Source organism: Paramormyrops kingsleyae, chromosome 6 (genome assembly GCF_048594095.1).
Source record: "Paramormyrops kingsleyae isolate MSU_618 chromosome 6, PKINGS_0.4, whole genome shotgun sequence".
Taxonomy (NCBI): domain Eukaryota; kingdom Metazoa; phylum Chordata; class Actinopteri; order Osteoglossiformes; family Mormyridae; genus Paramormyrops; species Paramormyrops kingsleyae.
The window spans coordinates 23,723,434-23,746,288 of NC_132802.1; the positions used below are offsets into that span (position 1 = coordinate 23,723,434).

At 38.3% G+C, this 22,855-nt stretch overlaps 1 protein-coding gene across 1 annotated transcript in view; it reads left to right on the forward strand.

The window, feature by feature from the left end:
• The first annotated feature begins 630 nt into the window (after positions 1–630).
• LOC111840565 (SLIT-ROBO Rho GTPase-activating protein 3-like) overlaps positions 631–22,855 on the forward strand; it is a 66,270-nt gene continuing 44,045 nt past the window's right edge. Inside the window, exons 1-2 of the mRNA XM_023805526.2 lie at positions 631–1,036; positions 18,895–19,081. Coding sequence (XP_023661294.1) covers positions 973–1,036; positions 18,895–19,081 — 251 coding nt within the window. The 5' untranslated portion in view covers positions 631–972. The remainder of the gene's footprint in view (positions 1,037–18,894; positions 19,082–22,855) is intronic.

Consider the following 22,855-nt stretch of genomic DNA (forward strand, 5'->3'; position numbering starts at 1 on the left):
ACCTAATCAGGGGGAGATGTGTGGGGTTTTAGTGGCAGTGACTAGAGATTATTATGGAATAATACGTCGATCGTAGCCTAAGATGTAGCTAGTATACAAGCTAGTCTCGACTACGAATGTTGGTTGTACGTATTATTATTTCACCAGCTATGCGTTCTGAACTTTCAGTCCATACTACTAATAATACAGTACTAACATTTACACCATATCTATTGGTGAGGTGTATTTGTCTGTTTACAGAATTGTTCTGAATGAAGAGGGGGGAAAGCCTAAGTATATGAATTTGTTCTGAAACACGAAATATCAAGTTTTTTTTTTATTAATTTGACAGATTCTCAGTATATTATTAGTTTCAGCTATTGCACTCATAACGACTGCAAAATATATACTCAATATAAAAGTCTGCAGGACTTGCATTTTATAACAGCATGTACTCACACTCAGTGTACGTATCACATTAATAATTAGCTACCATATGTACGCCCTAATTTTAATGAAAATATATTATTGCTAAATATAAACTCTGGTTTACTTTTTAAACATTTTCACGCAAGAGTGAGCATTTTCCGGCTGCTGTAGTGTCAGTATCGGCGGATGATGGCAGGATTAGGCGCATGAACAGCTCAGTACACAGAGACCTGAAAATATGTAGGGTAGCAGTGGGCGGAATCCGAAGTGACGTCCGCGTCCGCGAATCGGGCCACTTTGATACAGCGTTTGCAGATCGCATTGTAAAAACTGTGCAAATCCCGCACCTATGGCCACTGACAAGTCTGCTGCAGCGTGTTAGCGTGTAGGAAAAAGACCCGATGCACCTGAAAGATGTCCATTGCCCGGATAATGCTTTTGTCATTCGAGAAAGAGGACTGAAATTGCAGATTGGTGTACGATGGCAACCCTAGTATTCAGATACTGAAACGTCGGATAATAGCCTTGCTTGTTTCGCAGCTCACGCAGCTTCCTAATCTCAATATGTCAACCCAAAAGTTTAAGAAGGACAAAGAAATCATCGGGGACTACGAAACGCAAGTAAAAGGTCAGTGTTCAGCATGCTTATGCTGGTCCTTCATTTTTCGTTTATGTCGTGCTTTAGACACGAACAGATGGTTAAACCGCTCTCCAGGATGTATGTCAATATTACAATTTAGATAACTAGGATAACTTCTTACCGTACTTTTAAGGCGAGACTGCAGTGATTGGAAACCTTATTACTATGGGACTTTACTTAAGACCCAGATATCTGTAAGACGAAGGCCTGAATTAAGTTTATGGCATTTGAAATTTTCGAATATACTTCGTATTAGGTATTTATTTAGAAATTGAGTTTGGCTTAGTTAATACCCATCAGTGATTCATTCGATGCCATTACCAGGGTAGGCAAAGTGGAGACTGTTCATTGCTACTGTATGATTATTTCTGCAACGTTCTGCCTAAAGAAAATGCTAGGTTCAATTGACCTTTTATAATCAGACAGATTTTCACGTTCTTTCTCTGTCCATGCCCAGCCAGGTAATGTGTTGTGAGAAAACGGCACTGCATTGAATTGAAAACGTAGTACTGGATTAAAAATATATTGGGGTACTCAGTTGTTGTTGTTTTTTTATCTCGTGCTGTCTGCAAAATTATTTTTCATGTCCGTTTTTATGGTTTATAAAATCACATATTTAAGTTTTACTTGCAGAGGTATTGAAAGTGGATATGCATATTAACCCGCAGCATTTGCTGTCGTTGACTTATAGCTAACAGTGTTTTTTGATTTGTCACTTTTGCAAGTCACATGCTGGTTTTGCACGCACTGCTGCTCGTCTCCGCGAGGTTGGCTGCGCGTGCGGGCAGATGGGATGAAGCTCGAGGGAGAGTGAAAAAAATCGGCTGAATTGCAAAAGAAACATGAAGCGCTTCTACGTAACTGAAACTCAGAGAAACTCGAGACAGATTGAGGGCAGTATCTTACATTTTGACATACAGGCACCTGATATCCTTATTGTACGAAATCAAAAAAAAAGAAGAAAAAAATTCAGAATGCACGTTAATCACGGTTTTATATATCTTAGAACAGTTGTATATTTTAAAATACGTTATATAAAATATCCCATATATTAGTATGCACTACTACTAATAACACTACTACTACTACTACTACTACTACTACTAATAATAACTAGGCAAGCCCTGACTTGGCAGCGAAGTGAGCTCTGTTCATTTCAATGGCTAAGCGCAAATAAGTAAAGTATCGTTTACTAGGTGAAGTGTAATATGTGCCTTTTCATAGTGGCCATACCTGCTCCGGTGGTACTGTGACACACAAACATGGCCCCAGAGGATGAAGATCACTGGCGACTGGGGCTTGACTTTGACACACACTGTGTATACCACCCCAAATGTATTTCTGTATGTGAATGTTTTGAAAGTGTTCACTATATAGCTTGGTCTTCATGAACTCATGGCACTAACACCATATTATATCCTGCCTCAACGCAAACGTTGTATATTAGCCCCAGTAAGGAAGTAGACTTTACAGTTTTCGAACAACAACATAGATGCTATATACCAGGGGTGGGCAATCTATATCTGCAAAGGGCTGGTGTGTATGCAGGTTTTTGGGATAACCTAAAGCTGTTCAAACCCTGGTGTGAGGACTCCTCAGCCAATCAGTCCTCTAATTAGTAATATAATTGGGTAGTTGGAGAGAAAACACACATACACAACGGCCCATTCTGGATAAGACTCCCCCCCCCCCCTGCATTATACTATCAGAAAAAAAGGTACAGCCTTGGTACAGTTTTGTTCCCCAAGGTACAAACAACATTAATGTACCTCCAGTGGAACAAAAAATGTTCCTCAGGGTCTTTTTTTGTACCTTAAATTAGACTAAAAGGTACATTTACCTACAGCTAGGGTACAAATGACAGACCTTTGAGGGTACAGCTCCAGTGACAAGTAATTGCACAATTTTTTTCTGATCGTGTAGGTTAATTATTTTTTTACTGTAATGATGCGTAATGACCTTGAAACTCTACGCTGGATCAGTGGCGATGGATAGATGCTGTGTAATGAATTAGATTCATGTATAAAAAACTTGAAAAATGATTTGGGGTTAAAGTTGTGCAGGATTCCTGTACACTGCATACAGTGCTTGCTACATTCTGAGAAAAAAAGGGTGAAAATGTATTCCTTTGCTTGTCACTGGGGCTGTACCCTCAAGGGTCTGCCAATTGTACCCTTAGCTCTAGGTCATTGTACCTTTTAAGGTATACGGAAATTGACTCTGAGGAACATTTCCGTACCATTGATGGTACATCAATGCTGTTTGTACCTTTGGGATGTTCCTCAGATCCATTTTTGTACCTTAAAAGGTACAATTACAAAGGTAAAGCCCCAGTGACAAGCAAAGGTACACATTTTTATCTTTTTTTCTGTTAGTGTGAACTCTTCTCTCTTTCTTTCTTGCATCTGTGGCCAGCGTTCACTTCTGAGCCACAACACCATCATTGTTTCAATGAAATTGTTTACAAGGGCGCTGTGAAAAGAGGATTGCAATTATTGATTTTTAATATAAAAAAATGTTAATTTATGAAATGAACATAGCTGCCTCGGAAGTGAAAAGCACTAGGTGTACTTATTAGTAAGATGGTTAAATAGTAATATGAATATATAAATAGGAATAGGTATCTTGCTCTTTTTTAGATCCATCATAAAGTGAGGCAGAATTTCTAATTCAACAAACTTGATTTTAATATATAGATGCATTTTTTGTCGTATTTTTACTTTTATTTTTGTATTTTGTTTTCATCAGTATCTGCCAACAATGCAGAGGTCAAACGTGGGTCGGACATGGAAACCCCATAAACAAGGGACTAGAATCGAGGTTTATATCTGCACATTTGAATAAAAACCCTGATATAATCACTCTAAAAACCGTAGTTTTTTAAATTCATTAATGAGCATATAGATCTAATACATTTTTTGTTAATGAATTTATTTATTTATATTATTAAATCATCGTTAGCTTCACTTTATTTCACCGCAGCCGTATAGATGGTAAGTTGCTATGAAAGGCATGGTTAAATGGTTTATTGATGATCACTTTCTGTAGATAAGACGTTACACAATCATTTCAATAATTCACATGAATACATCACTGAAATAATGGTTACTTCATACGATGACACCGGCCTTATAGTAACCTTATGAGAACATGCATGTGACCTGTTACAAATGCATTCTTGATGGCTTCAGTTTCAAGATGTTATTTTATTATCGGATGCTGGTTTGCATTTGCTGATCACATGCCCAACAGGCACCGATAAACCTTCTCAGGGTCTCATTTTCACACCTGCATTTTATGACCATTAATTTATGTCAATGCATCAGGCAGTGTAAATGCAGGCAATGGACTGCAGGGCTTTCAGCCCTGGTATGGAATTTAATATGACTTCATCAATCAATATGTGAAGAAGAGAGTTATAGAGAACTGTATCAGAAGCACATTTCAGAAGCCCAAAAATGAACACTTATCTGTGAAAATATAAATATAGCATCATAACAATTGTAATGAGCTAAATCTCATGTTCTCTGCTGTTGAGTATGGCCATATATCTATAGCGATAAGCACCCTTAGAGCTGTAATTAATTTTTTAGCCCAGTCTGAATTTCCTGGCAAAAGTGCCGTAAACGCCATGGGCAGACTACCTTGCAGAGGCTGTTTCTGGCTTCCTCCTGATGTACACACACTCTGATGATCTTCTCAAATGAGTGAGCACGTTGGATGTGCTTCCAGCAGCATAGCCGAGTTTGGTTGAGCAGAGCTGATAGGCTGTCTTGGTTTTATAACCAGCGCTGGTGTACTGTACGTTATTGGGAAACCAGAATGTTCCCAAACCGCCGATTATGATCGACTAAGCAGCATTAGCCGTAACTCGCTCATAGCCACAATTTACCTGTGAATTTCGGTTTTGTCCATGTCAATAAATGTCTTCATTTGTTTCATTGTGTGTATCAAAATAGATGTACTGTTACAGCCCTAGTAGCCACTTTTATGCAAAGCAATGTACAGTTGAGAAAGCAGGGTCAGTCAGTCCATGAAGCAACTGGAGGTCTTGCTCAAGGGCTCAACAGTGAATTCACTCTGCCAACCACAGGGTTTGAACTGGCGACCTTCCATTCATGGGCACAGAGCCCTACCCCTGCACACCATCCCCCAAGCACGCAAAGTCCAGACTCACACAGAGTGTGGGCAGGATTCGAACCCGGGACCCAGGTCGTGTGGTGCAACAGAGACAGCAAGCCATGCCCTGAAAGACACTGTTTTCCGAAACTGTGCCGTGTTAAATGACCTCCAAATCATATGCATTACTGGAGTGATAGGATTACAACATAAACGGTCTTATAACTGTGGTCTGTTTAAAAAATCATATTCTCCGTTAAATGAATTCACAATCAAGTCAGTAAGTGTTCCCACATGGACTGCTGTACAAGTCAAAAGATATTTTTAAGGATTATGTCACACTCTATGCTGTCTGTTTTTTAATCTCTTTAAGCCAGTCAGTCGTGTATCCTGGCCATATGGCATCTTCTGCATGCTGGAGTCGTTTGGTGACTAGCTTGTTTTATTACATTTGTCCATTAGTTGTCTTTCATGCCCTGTTGTGATTGCTAGAGGGACAGCAGGTTGCCCGTCTCTTTGGCTGAGCTTCATACTTTTTGAGGGTAGTAACAGCAATACGCCCTGAGCTTCCTTTTCACACCAGACTCTCAAGGCGTCCTTATGTTTTAAATCACACTTCGTAGCTTAAAAGGCCCTTCCTGTGAGATATGGGTGGGTGTTCAGTCTCAGATAGCGTACAATTTTTACTTTCACTTTTGAATGTTCCAGCATACTGTTTAATAATGTGTTCAGTTCAGGCTTTATAACATAAGCAGTAATGCTGCTTTACAGTGTTTCATGTAGTGAGTCTGACAATAATGTATAAAATGGATAATACTGTGGGTTTAGTTAGTCTGAATTGGTCTAGTAAAGTATCCTGTTGTTGAAATGGACAAAACTGCTTCTTTGGCAGGGGGAGATTGTCCAACACCACACGACCAAGTACTGCAGAAATATTTCCTGCAAACCACTGGGTTCACATTTGCTGCAGAGCATTCAAAAAAGGAGAATTTTGAGTGGAAACAAAAATCTGCTGACAACAATGGAAATTATATCTGCAAATCCACGCCGCATTAGTTATATTGTCCTTGGAAGTTCTGCAATGCATATGTGCCAGGGTTATTTGTTTAGGTTTCTGGAACTGCTGCATTACTTGTGTAGTTTGGTGTGATGGTTACGGTGAAGTTATTGAACAGTGGTGCTGAGATTTGTGGTAAAACATTGAGGTTATTGTTGCCATCATCCAGTGATTCATAAAAATTAGTTTTTGCCCTGTAAGCTGGGTGCTTTTGTTTACAAACTGTGCAAACTATAAATCTGAAACAGTGGATACTGTTGTATAAGCTAGGAGTTCCCAGACTTTTGGTGACCGCAGACCAGTGTACCTTCTGCAGTTTCACTGATCAGCATACAGTAACTTACTGAGGGTGGGGGGTGGAGGTAGATTGAGCGACTGTTTCTATTTTTTTCTCTGATGCGATCAGAATGTTTGAACATCAGGTGGTCATAAAACAAGCGTGACTTGAAAATATAGAGGTTTTTTTTTGTAAATCACTTAAGTCCTTTAGTGTTCTGCAGCCCGGTGGAATGCCTGTGGTACAATTTGAAACTGCCTATCTCACTGACCACATTGATGCACATGTGTTCTGCTATAGTGTGTCCAACTTGAGATTGGCAGATAGAATCTCATTTCTGTTTAATTAGTATTGGCTAGATTTTTGGTCTTGCTCTTCATTTTGTAAGAGAGATGTTCCTACAGTATACTGCCATGGCCAGAATGTTTTGTTATGTGGTTTGGAAGATAAAAATTACATTAGTGTTGAGAACAAGAAGTTATTTCTTTGTTTTATTGGGAGTGGTACTAACTTGTACCTTAAATTGAAAATATATATAAGGCATGATGCTTCTGCTTACCTAGGAGATGCAGACTGAAGACTGACAACAAACAATCAAGGCAAAAAAATGGCTACTGTGAATTAAATACTAATTTGAAGGGCATGAATGCATGCCTTTCTTTACTAAAGGCAGACGTATAACCTGAGTTGCAGGTTTTGTCAGTAAATAGTTAACCACTTTATACTTATTTCTTGAGATTCAATATTTGGTATACAATGTATATTTTTCCTCTACTTTTGAATAAAATAATAATAATAGTTGTTATACACAGCTTCTTTTGGATTAAAAGTTATATTGGTTATTTACAATTCCTTACTGATGATGTATATTGTATGCACATTTTATAATCGAGTACTGTACCTGCATTTTTGTGTATCACATATACAGTATTTTATTTGGATAACACTCCATGCTTGTCATTTTAGATCACATCCCCTCTTAGAACATTTGAGTCAAGCTCAAGTTGAAACTGTATTTAATGTTTAATGTTTTCTCCAAATGCATGGTGTTCATATTCACAGTTAACTTTACTTAAACTTGTCTTACAGATGTACAATATAGCTGTCTTTTCTAATGATTTTTTTTAAATAGATGAGTTCTGATACAGACGTAATGGAATTCTGGCAGTGTCTTCTGTCTGTTACATGCTTAACCACTTTCATTGTTACATAGCCAAAACGGACTAAAAATAGATTCATTATCCTTTTTATTTTGCTCATATACAGAGAACTGCTGATGATTTAGTTATCCTGTTACACCATCCCTTTCTTATATTCAGACTGGTAAATGTAACATGCATGTACATTATTTTAACTGGTAAACTGTTCTTTTAACTACTAACACTGTGCACATCAATCATGGTTATTTAATTTTGTAGATGTTCACATTAACAAACAGGTTTGTTAAAAAGTAATAATTCTTAAGCCTTAGCAGCTATCAGAATTTGTCAGAGTTAATGAGGGCAGAATATAGCCTAATGAGGGCTTGCCTAATTACCTTCCTAAATTTAGCCAGACACTCAGCTTCTATGCATAGGCGGCAGATAATTCCAGGGTAGAAATAGCTGAACTTTATCACTGAAGAATTTAGGTCTCTATAATATGATAAGATGGCCTGTTTTTAAAATTATATGTGTTGATGTCAAGGTTCTGTAAGTTACTGTAAACTGAGCAATGCATTTGGTAAATTTATATATTTTATATAATTTGGAAGAACAGGAATGATATTTTAGAACTTTCACCAAGAAAATTGAAACACAGTCAGAAATCAGTATTCTAAGCTGTAGCAATAATTTTTAACGGAGTTGTTTAAACTATTTATTTATTTATTTATTTCTGAAATTTTTGATTTCTGCTTAAGCGGCCTTCATCTATGGAAAGCAATGTCACCGGTAAGAGCTAGGGTTTCTGATGAAAAATATACCTGTATGAAGATAAAATCAGTTTGTAGAGAACACGTGAAACTGAAACCTAGATTAGACATTGGTATTTTTTATCACATGTAACACAAAACAATACACGGAATATACATAATTTCACAGGTACAAAACAGTCTCAGAAAATCTAGATTTACTGTGCATGTTCATAACATGTATTGGCTTTGGTTAAATGTTTTTTTTTTTTTTAATATTTGCATGAGACTCAGACTCTGCTCAGGATCAGCCAATTGGAATATGAATTTATATTTGTATAAGTTACAGCAAGACTGATGAATGCTTGAATGATGTTTTTTTTAGCATGTATGGAATATGTAGTAGAGTATAGTAATCATGACTTTTGCAGCAAAGCATTCCTCTTTATCAGAAATGGCTAAATGAGTCTTTTACTGGTGGCAGTTTCCTGTGGCTTGGGCTGGGCAACTGGCTGGTCTTACTTCCCCTGCCGTTTAGCTGCTATGCAGTCAGAAAGTTTCTCTTAGCAGGGAAGTTGTAAATAATCAGTATGCTTAGGTTATTATCTTTAACTAATGGAAAATTGGGCATGCAAATACACGCAAACTCACTTAGATTCACTTATTTGACATAAGCCATGAAAGACAATTGCATCATGACTTTTTTCATTTTTGGTGTCAATATAAAATGTCTGTTTAAAGGTCAAGGACTTCTGGAAAAAAATGGTGATGTTCTTCCATATGTGAGATGTGATTGACTTTTAGCCACGCTGCTGCAGTGCTCGGGGCTGGCTTGCTTTGATCAGCAGGGTTCAAATCTTCCTTGCAGTGCTGCCAGCATTATTGTGATCATGAAGATCATTAACACCGTCATGCAGGATCAACAGGGCTGTGTGGACGAAAGGCTGAGAGCACCATGATTGGCTGGAACAGCAGGGCCTCCATCTCTTGGTTCCCCTTAAAAATAAAAGATCATGTTATTTTTATTTATTATTTACATCTAAGCTTATAGAGTATAAGTAAGAGATAAGCATTCTGAATGTATATATGAGGGTGGGGGAAAAATCAAGTCAGTTACAAATCACTATTCTTCAACAAGAGTTAAAAAAATATTTCTTTTACTCCACATTGGCTAGACCAGCCCAGTTTAATGCAGTTATGCTGGTCATGTTTGTTAATTGTAATATATTTGCCCAGTTGAATGCGGCCTGATTTTCTTAAGGGACTGACATGTGTGAATCTGGCACAGAACAGAGACTTTTCCAGCACCAGCTCAGTTTAAATTAATTTTTTTTTGCCCTAACGTTGGATTCTATAAAATAAACAGACAGACATGAGTACAGCAATGGTTTGCTGCAGTTGGGAGACACAATTAGGAACCCTAAACCAAACCAAAGGTTTAGATTCTTTTTTTATGTATAAACAAAACAAATGCAAATAATACTGCATCATAACAATTATAATGAACTAAATCCTGAATTCTGTACTACTGAGTATTGTTATATGTCTGGAGCAATCATTCATGGGCACAGCCCGAAGGCACTCGTACACCCTCTCCTCATTACATTTCGCTGCCTGGAAAGCTAGCGTGGACGGGTTTCATTCATGGTCCTTAATAGGCTAAAGCCGGTTTCAGACCGAACGCGGCATTCTTAAGTCATAAAAACTGAGACTGAGTGTGACTTGAGTCAAGCCTTATAGCCTGTATTTATTTATTTACCCCTCTGACTTTCCTGGCAAAAGGACCTTCAATGATATCATCAATTAGTTGGATGTTGGATGTTCTTCAAGTAATACACCTGGGTTCAGTATAACAGATCTTGAGCTTTCAGACAATCTTGGTCTTATAGGCTGCTCTCTCTGTCGGTGTTAGGGCTGTAACTTTTCAGCTAATATTTGAACATTCCCTTGAACGTGAAGAGAAAAATTCATATTCGAACTGTAATCCATTCGAATTTTTAAGTGTGACTGTAGCCTATAAGTGCATTGGACATTTTGTTGTGATTTTGTTGTTTGCCATCTACTGAGCAGGCCAGGGTGGGAAAATGTTTTTTGAAATAGTTTTGTGCTCCCTCGCAATACTTTTGCGATCCCACTACACTTGCCCACTTGCTATTTGCTGCAATGTGACAGCAAGGATAAACTTAAATAATACAGGCATGTCCTGTAAAGTGTGCTTTACGCATTAAACTGTGGGGACAATGTACACCATGTACCTTTAATATGTGGTTTTACATGTATTTGATGATGTATGTGTATGTGGGGATATAATGTATTTCAGTGTTTATGTGTGTACTTCATGTTTAATAGCCCAGCTGTCTTGTTTACAGTCACTGGCAGTCAATGGACACAGTGTAATTAATAAATAGGCTATAAACACACATATAATTATAATAAATCATTTAGGTTTATACTTATTAGTTCATTAATTATATGTTTTCTACTTCAAACTGACACAGTACAGTTATTATTAGTAACGCAAAACTTTTGTGAAGGATTGCAAAACTATCGAGAGGGAACACAAAACTATTTCAAAAAATATTTTCCCACCCTGACCTTTTAGGAGTTCCGTAAAAATGTGATGTTACACAGGCTGTTAATAAAATACTGAAAAGAATGATTCTGTGCTGTGTTTTTTTTTTTTTCCTGGGGGGGGGGGGGTTCACAAGTATTCAAATACATTCCAACAAATTGCATGACATTTGAAATTTACGGAGCCCCTAAGCGTTTAGGGTGGGGAAATATATTTTTTTTTAATAATTTTGTGTTCCCTGGCAAAATTTTTCCAATAATAACAAGCATTAAACTACAGGGCACAATGCACATCATGCAACTTTAATATTATGTGTTTCTATATGTATTTCTTAATAATTGCGCAGTATCTATTCACTGCCAGTGACAGTAAGCAAGACAGCTGGACTAGTACAGTAAGTACAGTATAAACATAAATGATACAGACATTTCCAGTGACATGTGCTTTAAGCATTAATCTATGAGGTACAATGCGCACTATAGAACTTTCATATTATGTTTTCATACGTATTTATTAATAATTGCACTCTGTGTCCATTTTCCACCAGTGTCTTCAAGCAAGACAGCTGTTATTCAGGTTTATCGTTGCTGTCACATTGCAACAAATAGCAAGTGGGCAAGTGTAGTGGGATCGCAAAAATATTGCAAGGGAACGCAAAACTATTTCAAAATTTTTTTTCCCGCCCCAACCTCTTAGGGGCTTCGTAGAAATTTGCTCAAACTTAATTTTTGAAAAAAGTGACAGCCCTAGTCCATGTTGGTGTAATTTATTAGAAAACCCAAATGTTCCCACACTGTCATTTGAGTGACATGGGAGGGTCTCTCCAGCACTAGCTGTAACCAATTCACAGTCACAATTAGCTGAATGTTTTCCGCATTGAATACCTACTTGTGAATTCAGTTTTCGCCTGTGTAAAGAAATGTAGTCATTCGTTTCATTGTGCATTCTGAACCAAAAGAAATGTAAACGGGAATTTACTTTAAATGTGGAGCTGGACTGCTCTTCAGCAAAAACATTATGCATCATACATATCGAATTTGGTAAGCAAATATTGATATTATATTGATTCAGGAGGTCTCCGCCAGTTCCCACCTCTAATAAATAATAAAATGTTTAATGCAGTTTAATTATAAAATATCTTCTGGTTATTGCACTTGCAGACCAAAGAATGAGTTCAGTTTCCAAGACGATGTCAGGCTTTTTCAAGTTTCAGCTGGGCTTCTGTGTTTGGTTTAATGGCTGGTATAATGATGTGATGTAGAAAATTGCTGAAAGCTCTTGAAAGTGTTCACAAGTATTTATACCGCATCACCCATTCAGCATGCAGCCATGTTTGGTTGAATAAGATGCTATCCATCATGTGCATTGGCCATTCTAAAAACAGCATCCTCTTCTCTAGCAGTCATGTGATGATAGGCCGATTAAAGCTTCTTCCTTCTGCTTTTTAATATAAGCTTACACAACCCCATGTAAAATGTAAATGAAAACAGAATGCAGTGATTTACAAATATAAACCCACATTTCATTGAAAATAGAACAAAGACAACATATAAAATGTTGAAACTGAGAATTTTTTTTTGTTTTATGACAAATACTGTATATGCTTAATTTGAATTTGATGCCAGTAACACATTTCAAAAAAGTTGGGATGTGTAGCACTGTGTCCCATCATCTTTTCATTTAATAACACTCTGTAAATGTTTGGGAACTGAGGAGACTAGTTGCTGGAGTTTTGAAAGTGAAATCCCATTCTTGCCTGATGTAGATTTTCAACTGCTCATTGGGGTCTCCTTTGTCGTACTTTTCGTTTCATGATGCGGCAGACTTTTCAATGAGTAACAGATCTGGACTGCAGGCAGGCCTGTCTATCACCCGGACTCATCCACCATGGAGCCATGCTGTTGTAATACGAGCAGAATGCGGTTTGGCATTGTCTTGCTCAAATATACCTTCTCTGGAAAAATACGTCGTCTGGATGAAAGCATATGTTGCTCCAAAACCTATATATATATATCGTTCAGCACTTCCACATACCATCACAGATGTTGACTTTTGAACTGTCCTCTGATTACAAGCTGGTCCCTCTCCTATTTCGCCCGTAGGATGCTGCATCCGTGATTTCCAAAAAGAATTTGACATTTTGATTCGTTAGACCACAGGACAATTTTATGTTTTGTCTCAGTCCGTGTTAAATGAGCTCGGGCCCAGAGAAGTCGAAGGCATTTCTGGACCATGTTTAAATAAGTTTTCTTCTTTGCATGGAGTTTCATCCTGCAATTGTGGATGCAGCGACGAACTGTGTTCAGAAACAATGGTTTTCTGAAGTGTTCCTGAGCCCATGCAATAATGTCCCCTATAGAATCGTGTCTGTGTTTTATGCAGTGTCGCCTGAGCACCTGAAGATCATGGCTATCCAATATTGGTTTCCGGTCTTGTCCCTTGTGTATAGGGATGGGAATCGAGAACCGGTTCCGATTTGGAACCAGTTCTTATTGTTGCGAAGAACCGGAATCGTACACTTCCGATTCCTCTAACGATTTATCCAGACTTTTCGTGTCTTGCGAAATGACGTTGCATGCCGCGACTGCACATGATGGAGCGCAGGAAGTGGTCCAGGGCATGGTTGCATTTTACAAGGAAGGACGACCATTGTGCAGTGTGCAATCAATGCAAAGTCATTGTCACCTCCAAGGGTGGTAACACTAGTAATATGCTTAAGCATTTAAGCTGTCAACATGGCGTTATATTTAAAGATTGCCATGTGTCCGACACTCAGCCGAGTGCAAGCTCTGTGGTCTCCGTAGTCGGTGTACTAACTACTAGGGATGTAACAATACATTGATTTGTATCGATATATCGATTCAACAGCAAACGATCCGATGCATCGATGTGACCGCATAAATATAGATACATGCGTTTTTATTTTCTCGCCTGTTCCAGTATTGTTTTCATGATACACTCCGACGTATACATGGTCTATGCCCAATACGTCGATCGCGACCTACTGGTCGATTGCAAAGGTAGTGTGTGTAGATCGTATGGCATAAAAAATAGAGGATGGATGACGCGTTCAGCCAGCTGCTGCAAGCTACCGAGTCGCCTAGTTAGCCTCCAATTTATTTCTACTAAACTTAAGAAAGGGTATAAGAATGAATGGGGGAGCTGGACCAAGTAAGAAGCCAAAAACTTGCCACTTCCATACGGAATGGGAGGAGGACTGTTTTTTTTCCACCATGTCATATTCAAAGTGCATTTGCCTCATCTGTCAGTCTACCGTTGCTATTCCGAAGAAGGGAGTGGCATTTTCGGACTGTTCATAGAAACTATGACATTAACTTCCCTCTGAAAACCGAGCTGAGAAATAGAAAGGTGAAGGAACTAAAATCCCAGTTCAATTCAAAAATACTTTATTCATCCCAAAGGGAAATTAATAATAATAATTAATATTAAAGAAAACTCAATATTTTATACATAAATATATGTTTTGCATTTTTATGGTAGGTAGATCATTTTTACTTGGTCATTTATAAGTAGCTCACAAGCTAGCGTACCTTCAGAGCGTGTGTTTAGTATGGCAGGTGACATAGGACGCTATGCTCAGAGCACACAATCTCCTGAACACGTTGACCATTTAATTTTTCTTTAAAAAAAAAAAAAAAACCTATCAAAGCAGAATACTGACATACTTGTTTCACTGCAGAAGTCAATCATGTTGATCTTCCTCATTCTACATGTCTGTCCATGCAATGTTTTTTATTGAATCCCAGCATAGGGCGAGCGAGCATGGAACGAGGAATCAGGGTCAGGCAAATGGAAATCCAACAAACGGGGGGGCGGGGGAGTTATTGCAAGTACAGCACACAACATGGGGAAAACTTCAATGACAGATCTGGGCGACAGACTCTGATGTAGACTTAAATACACAGGACTAGACGAAACAATAAGAAACAGCTGGGAACAATTGGGATTGCATGCGAAGTTAATGAGGAGAGTAGCACATGAGAGGGTCATAGGAGCTCATGACGGTTATGGACATATACTGTATGTGAACTTTTTGTTACACTTTTGTATTTATCTGGAGAAGACTTGATTCAAAATAAAAATTGTTTCTATATGTGAAGACGTACTTGACTACACTAGATTTTGTTTACAGTTCCCAGTAAAATATGATAAAATGCTAATTATATTTGCCTTTTTTAATTCATTGAAATGTAAAGGATTGCGTGAAATTTCATCATTTCGACTACTATCCCCAGTATCAAAATGAATCGTATCGTATCGTATCGTGGGATTTTCTGAGGTATCAAAAAAAATCGAACCGTTGGCTTAAGGAACCGATATCGTATTGTATTGTGAGGAAAGCTGTCATATCTGGAGAAGACTTGATTCAAAATAAAAACTGTTTCTATATGTACACATTTCTATTCTATACCCCTACTAACTACGGTGCCTTAACCTACAGACACATTTTCTGAAACATAAACGAATTATGTATACATTGCTTACATCCATTTTAGAAGATGACATGCAGGGTGGCAGCGATAACTCCTCTGAGGCCCGGAAAAAAGAAACCCGTCCACGCTAGCTTTCCAGGCAGCGAAATGTAATGAGGAGAGGGTGCACGAGTGCCTTCGGGCTGCGACAAAGGTCGTGGTCAAAGGTTTGCACCCTTTCACCACAGTAGAGCAAAAAAGCTTTTCGGCAGGTACTGGCAGTGAAATGCTTTCATTAGTTTTGTATGTCAGTACATTGTAAAGCAGATTGTAACATTAAACTAGGCTGTTGTCCACTTTAGGAGCATTAGTAAGTTAAACATGTTCAGGTGTTAAGAAGATGGCCTGGTTTTGTGGTAATGTGCCCGTGTGCTTGTTACGACAGGGTTATAACAAATATTTTTAATTTATTGTTAATTTATTGTTCATATCACACTGCATAAAACAGCTGCTTTTGGTGCTGAAAACTGCATAGGACTTTTTAAAAAATGAATATGTAGCTAATCAGGTCTAATTACCTGTCCCCAAAATTATAATCAGTGATAAATTAATATTTATTTATTTTACAGTGATTAGGAATTGATAAGGGAATCGATAAAGAACTGGATCGATAAGAAGAATCGATGATGGCACCGACAGCAATAATTTCTTAACGATTCCCAGATTTTTCCAGATTCTCTGAGTCTTAATAATATTATGTGTGGCAGATGATGGATTTCCCAAATTCTTTGCGCTACATTGAGGAACACTAGTCTTTGTTGTACATTGTTGTACTATTTCACCTTTCACAGAGTGGAGAACCTCTCCCCATCTTCACTGCACAGAGACTCTTCCTCTCTGGGAGGCTCTTTTTATACCCAATCATCTTACTGACCTGTTGCCAGTTAACCTGATTAGTTGTGAGATATTTAGTCAGATGTTTTGCTTTAGCATCACGCAACGTTTTCAGTCTATTGTTGCCCTCCCCAACTGTTTTGAAAGGTGTTGCTGACATCAAATTCAAATCGATCATGTATTTGTCATAAAACAATAACATTTTTCAACATTTGATATGTTATCTTTGTTTTATTTTCAGTTAAATACGGGTTCTATGATGGAAATCATTGCATTCTGTTTTTATTTTTCATTTTACACAGCGTCCCAACTTCTTTGGAAACAGGATTGTAAAACAGCCCTTTTAGGGACATTGTGTGTAGGAGGAAGGTACAACCAGCATGTGTGTTGGCCTGTTGGGTGATATGTAATGTATATGTGTTACCTGAGAAGCGCCCTGGTCCTGTGATTTACAGTTTGTGATTATAACCTCTTGCAAGAAAGTAAGGCATCCTAGAGAGATAGAAGTACAAAGTGTGCGTTTCAGGTTAGACCTCCAGTCAGCGTCAGTGTTTCTTGCAGGTTGCTCTGTTGGCACAGAGTCAGCTTCAAATGTGAAGCATTCTTTTGTTTGTAGTTGAGTCCACAGTTTGATTAAATAAGAACAACACATTGTGAGCAGTCTGCAGAATTTATGGAATTCACTGTTCTCAAGGGATAAAAGAATCTTTTAATGTACAGCACTTACACAAACAACTTTTCTAGGGCTTTTGTATGTTCTGTAGGGCTCTTATCTTCGATGATCTGGCCTATTTTCCGACCATCATCAGTAGATCTTCAAGATCAAAAAATAGAACCTGTTATTATCTACAAATACAGACTTTATCAGATAAGTTGGTGGTGTTGTCATGAATTGTGCCAACAGATCTCCTTCTTTTGCTTGGTCTTGTCTCTATGGATCACTGAAATTGCAAAGCTTGCTAATGGTAAACATGTTTTAGTGTGACATTGATGGTCCCGATCCAGCTGACAGCAATGTGAAAATTATACAGTACGTGCATAATATGTAATGTCAATATTAACACCACACATCATGCAGGCCTACTGTGTATTGTATTTGTTTGCTTGCACTTTGTGTCGGTAGGTCAGTGTAAGACTTATATGTGAACAGCTTTTTTGGTGTTGTTAGTATGTATGAGCCAAGTGCAATTTATTAGTTTGATATAGGATGGTTAGTTATCTATTATGGTTAAAACTATGTTGATTACAGTCAATTGTGATTTGTATTTGTGGTTTTATATATATATACTTGAAGATCTTTTATAGACCTGCATTCTTATTGGGATATGTATGCAGTTTAATATGTTACTGTCGTTTGAAGAACACGTGTCTGTGGTGGAGACATAAGGGGTATGTTCTGGTATGTTCTGGTATGTTCTGGCTGAGTGGGGAAGGGCAAGCTGATACGGGTAGGAAGCACATGGTTTTCTTACCGTGTTGGATGTGTAATTTCGGTCATGCCTGTTCAACCGTGTTTTAATATGATCGTTAGTAAACGTTACAATATATATATATGTGCTTTACTGCTACACAGACTGTGGATGCAGGGCATTGACCATTGGATTTATACTACCAGATGTGCGTAAACCATACAGCCCGTAATCAGCAAATAAAAGTTCTCGGATACAAGTCTATGACATGCTTGTTCCAAGGACATGATAAAATCACTCCACATCTCTTTTGCTATTCCGGATTTGTAGAATCAGTAGAGTGGAAACTTCAGAAACTCTAGCAGACACTTATTTAAAATAAGCAGGATAGTTATGTCAAAATTTTGCTACTTTTGGTTTTCAGATTGGATGACTCATCTGACCTAGAACTGACAATGACAGTCAATTTTAAATAACTGAAATATTTTCTACAGTATTGTGTTGTTTCATAACATTGTATTTTTGTTTACTTTGGCTATATAACAACTTGAGTACAGGATGTGTGATCACATACCAGGGTACAAAATTTGACACATCAGTAACCACAGTGATATTACCTGCATGCTGGTCAAACGTATCTATCCGAAGGGGGGGAGAGCCAGATAAGCCATTTTAGGCTGGCTAAATGTGGGACATTACAGCTATTTCCAGAGGATGTTCTTGTAAAGACAATAGTTCATGATTTGGAACTGGGTCAATTACTCGTGCTACTAAATCGGTGCTACATTTGATACCAGGATAGCTAGTAAAATGAGTTTTACTAGTTATCGCTCACAGTGGACAGGAAGGTCTTTTGATTCATTGCCTATCCTATCATGTTCAGACAGTAAAATATTGATGTTGGTTTGGAAGTCCGTGTCAAAGTTAGGCAATTGCTTGAATTCAGTTCACATTTAAGAATTTTAATAATTTTTAAAAACCCAGGAGGCATGATTTGAATTGAAATTGGTACTGCGTTGTCACCTGAGGGCTGTCGTAATGTCTTTGCTCATCAGTTCATACTGTGTATATGCCTTTTCTGAGTAAAATACTATTTGTGAAGTCATAAATATTCCATGCTTTGATTGCAGATTTGCATTTCTGTTTGGAGTATAAACTATTTTATGACATTTGCATCTTTCTGATTGACCATAGAGATTCGTAGTCAGTTGACGGAGCAGCTGAAATGCATGGAGCAGCAGACAGAGTCGCGCCTCCAGCTGCTACAGGACCTACAGGAGTTCTTCCGCCGCAAAGCTGAGATCCAGCTGGAGTATTCTCGTAGCCTGGAGAAGCTGGCGGAGCGATTCTCCTCCAAGATCCGCAGCTCCAGGGACCACCGGTGAGATTCAAAATACCCCACCCAGAGTGAGCAGGGATTGGCTGGAAACTATGTAAACGATAATCTTATTTCCTAACCCAGATTTTTCATGTTTGTGTCGCATATTAATTTCCTGAAAAATAATACAAGGTTATACATTTAGGGAAATGTATGATTTAACCCAGTAATTTACTGACATATTTTGCTTTTTTAAGTTTAGTATGAGAATAATGCCCGAGTAATGTTCTTCTATGTGGTAGCCCAAGATTTCCACAACCTGAATAAGTAAGGGATAATCTATAGGCAGCCGGTAGTTATCGCAGAAATAAGCCCCGACAGTGTGATCAGGACCCGACGCGAAGCGGAGGGTCTTGTACTGTATCACACTGAAGGGGCTTTTTTCGCGATAACTACCGGCTGCCTGTACATTATCCCGCTTATTACACAGCTACTTGCCACATAAGAAAAAAAACTGGACATGAATATAAATTTGAAACATTTTATTGGCATATTTGTTTTAAATTAACATTTTTAAATGGTAATCTTTGTTGGTGCGGAGGGATTTTAAACATACAAGTAGTACCGGCTATGCGTTATTACTTTGGAGCGGTTATTATTTGAAAAGAACGAACCTGCAAATGTCTCAACTGACCAATCAGAATCAAGCATTCCAGAGAGCCGTGTAATAAACCAAGATAAGGCCTGAATAAATCTAACCTGATTCCATAGTCTTCATTTATGTTTAGTGCGGCAGAGATCTTGTGTAAGGTCTGCAAGATACGACACTGAGGTTACAATCTGATCTGTACAAGTGTACTGTTGTTCATCAGGCCTCCTGGTATGTTTCATTTTCAATCTGAGAGCAAGGAATATTACCACAGACATATATATTTGTCGGCTGGCAAACATAGGAAGGAGATGGGGAATAATTAGTGTCTCATGTACAGGGGACATCTGTATTTAATGCTTCCTGTTGTGAGGATACTGAACCAAAGCAGCAAACCAGCTCAAACCAGCTGCTTGGTTCATCTGGCACATCTGCCACATGTTTTTATTGATGTGGCTTATGCTGAATAATCAAATGACATTTTCATGCCCCAGATAGTTTAGTTTGTTTGGTTTACTTGTGTTTAGTTTACTGTGGAGAGCATTTAGTGAACCTCTTCTTACAGATTAGCATATCAAGGGCTTCGGCTGTATTCAGTTACAGTGAAAGGTTTGGCTTTGGAGCAAAACCCATTTTAATATGGGAGAAAACTAGAGAAAAAAGCTGTTTGATCTGTGCATCACACCATGTCTCTCCCAGTGCCGTTGTTTTTAGGTGTGTTTGAGTCTAATTCTAGAGCTGTCAGGATATTCATCTGCTCCCCAAAGACTCACACCCCCTCTCAGCCGCTTTCCTCTTTCCAGTTTTTATATCTTTCTGTGCCAAACCCAAATTATTCTTTACAGGCAATTAGGCCTTACAGATGTACAGATACAAAATAATTACAGAACATGTTAAAAAGGATAGTCACTTTATTTTAGCTTGGTTATCCACATGTAAGTAAAATGACTGGAACTGCCTGACATTTATTGCGTGATTTAATATTTAATTCCAATTAATAAAACAGGCACGTTAGGTAGACTGTAAAAATCGAGTAATATGAAGAAGATGTGCAAAACCAAAGACATCACGATATGATAAAGATCCTCCAAGCAATTAGAAATATGCATAAGTAATTGCATATAAACAGTCCCTGTGGAGTGAAAAGGCAGTATATGCGTGAGTGAAATATAACGTTGTTCGGTATATCAGTATCAGTATCAGTATGCCCCCCCCCCATTTGGCTCCAGTTCTGACCAGACTGGTTTCAATAGTTTGTGGTGCTTTGTGTCGTTGAAATTTTCTTTTGTGCTGCTTTAGTTTGTGAGATATGTTTGTTTAAATGGTCACATGACACCACTGTGAAGCCAGCCACCCGATTTTGACGAAACTGGTCTCAATTGTTTGGCCTACGCTTGTGCTGCAGCAACATGTCTTAGCTGGAGAAGCATCTGTCTTTCGCTGATCCTGATGTGTATGAGGAGTTTAAAGATTGGTAGGTTGCATGATAATAGATATAAGACACTCGATGGTAATGTAATTTAGCAGTTATTATCCTTTGTGTTTCTGTTTAAAGTCTTGTTTAGCCTATATGTCAGTTCATTTATATTTCTTTCCCCAGGGACAAAAGTTTAACTAGGCTGAATGAACAGAACAAGCACAAATATAAAACTACCCTTAGTGTATTATCAATACCGTTTTATAACAGCAGAGACCAAATTAATAAGATTCTGTGTATTGAATAGAGCTGAATTAATCTATGCATATTTCGCCGATAATGTTACAACTATATTAAATTATCTTGGTTTAATTCATTAATAGGTCTGATTATCCATCCATTTTCTGTAAATGTTTGTTCTAATTTGTGTTGTGGGGGTCCAGAGCCTAACCCGGAAGTTCACTGGGCATTAGTGCGACTGGGCTGAGCTTCCAGTGAATGTGAAGTACAAGTACCATATGAGCAGGACAAATGTAATGGTTCCTGATCAAATTAGATATTATGAAAGAGTTCTGAGATCCAAGTACAGATTACGCAGGTTTAATGAATCACAAGCAGCAATGTGTAATCCAGGTGTTAGGCACAAAATACAAGCCAAGTTCAAACACTAATCTAGAGCCAGACAGATATCAAATCTGAATCAAGCACAGGAATCAGGGTCAGAAAAGAATTCAGAAATCAAAAGACATTTGCAGTCATTTTAGTAATGAGTAGGCTCCATATCAGACAAATGACTTGCATCACAGAAGGTCTTTAATAAGAAATGTACACCAGACATGACTGATATTCTTGTGAGGTGGAGTTTGCTTTGGCTGAGTGTGGCTGCAGGGACTGCTGACAGGAGGCAGATGCTAAAGTATTGTTCCCTTTGCAGGGGCTACCCAACTCCCTAGAATGACATTCAGCTAGACTAGTATGAGGGTGTGGAGCAGGGCGATCTGGGTGGGTGCGATAGAAGTCCTCAATCAGTCAGAATGTGCAGCAACCCAGGACTATCACTTGGGACAATATCCAATGTGATTGGTGATAGGGGTGTAACAATGCATCGATTTGTATCAATATATCGATTCAACGGCAAACGATCCAATGCATCGACGTGACCGCATAAATGTCGATGCAAGCGTTTTTTTTTATCTCGCCGGTTCCAGTATTGTTTTCATGATCCACTCCGACGTATACATACTGTATGGTATACACCACGGGTGCCCAATACGTCGATCGTGATCTATTGGTCGATCGCAATCTACTGGTCGATTGCAAAGGTATTCTGGGTAAAGGATGGATGACGCGTTCAACCGTGCCAGCTGCTGCAAAACTCTAGAAAGCCGAGTCACCTAGTTAGCCTCCAATTTATTTCTACTAAACTTAAGAAGGGGTATAAAAATTAATGGGGGAGCTGGACTAAGTAAGAAGCCAAAAACCTACCACCAATGGGAGGAGGACTGTTTTTCACAATGTCATATTCGAAGTGCATTTGCCTCATCTGTCAGACTATCATTGCTATTCCGAAGAAGGGAAATATGGAGCGGCATTTTCGCACTGTTCATGAAAAGTACGACATTAACTTCCCTCCGAAAAGCGTGCTGAGAGATAGAAAGGTGAAGGGAAATCAATAATAATAGTAGGGCTGTCAAAATTAACGGGTTAACGCGGATTAATCCATCATCATGATTAATCTGATTAAAATTTTTAACACAATTAACCCATTTGC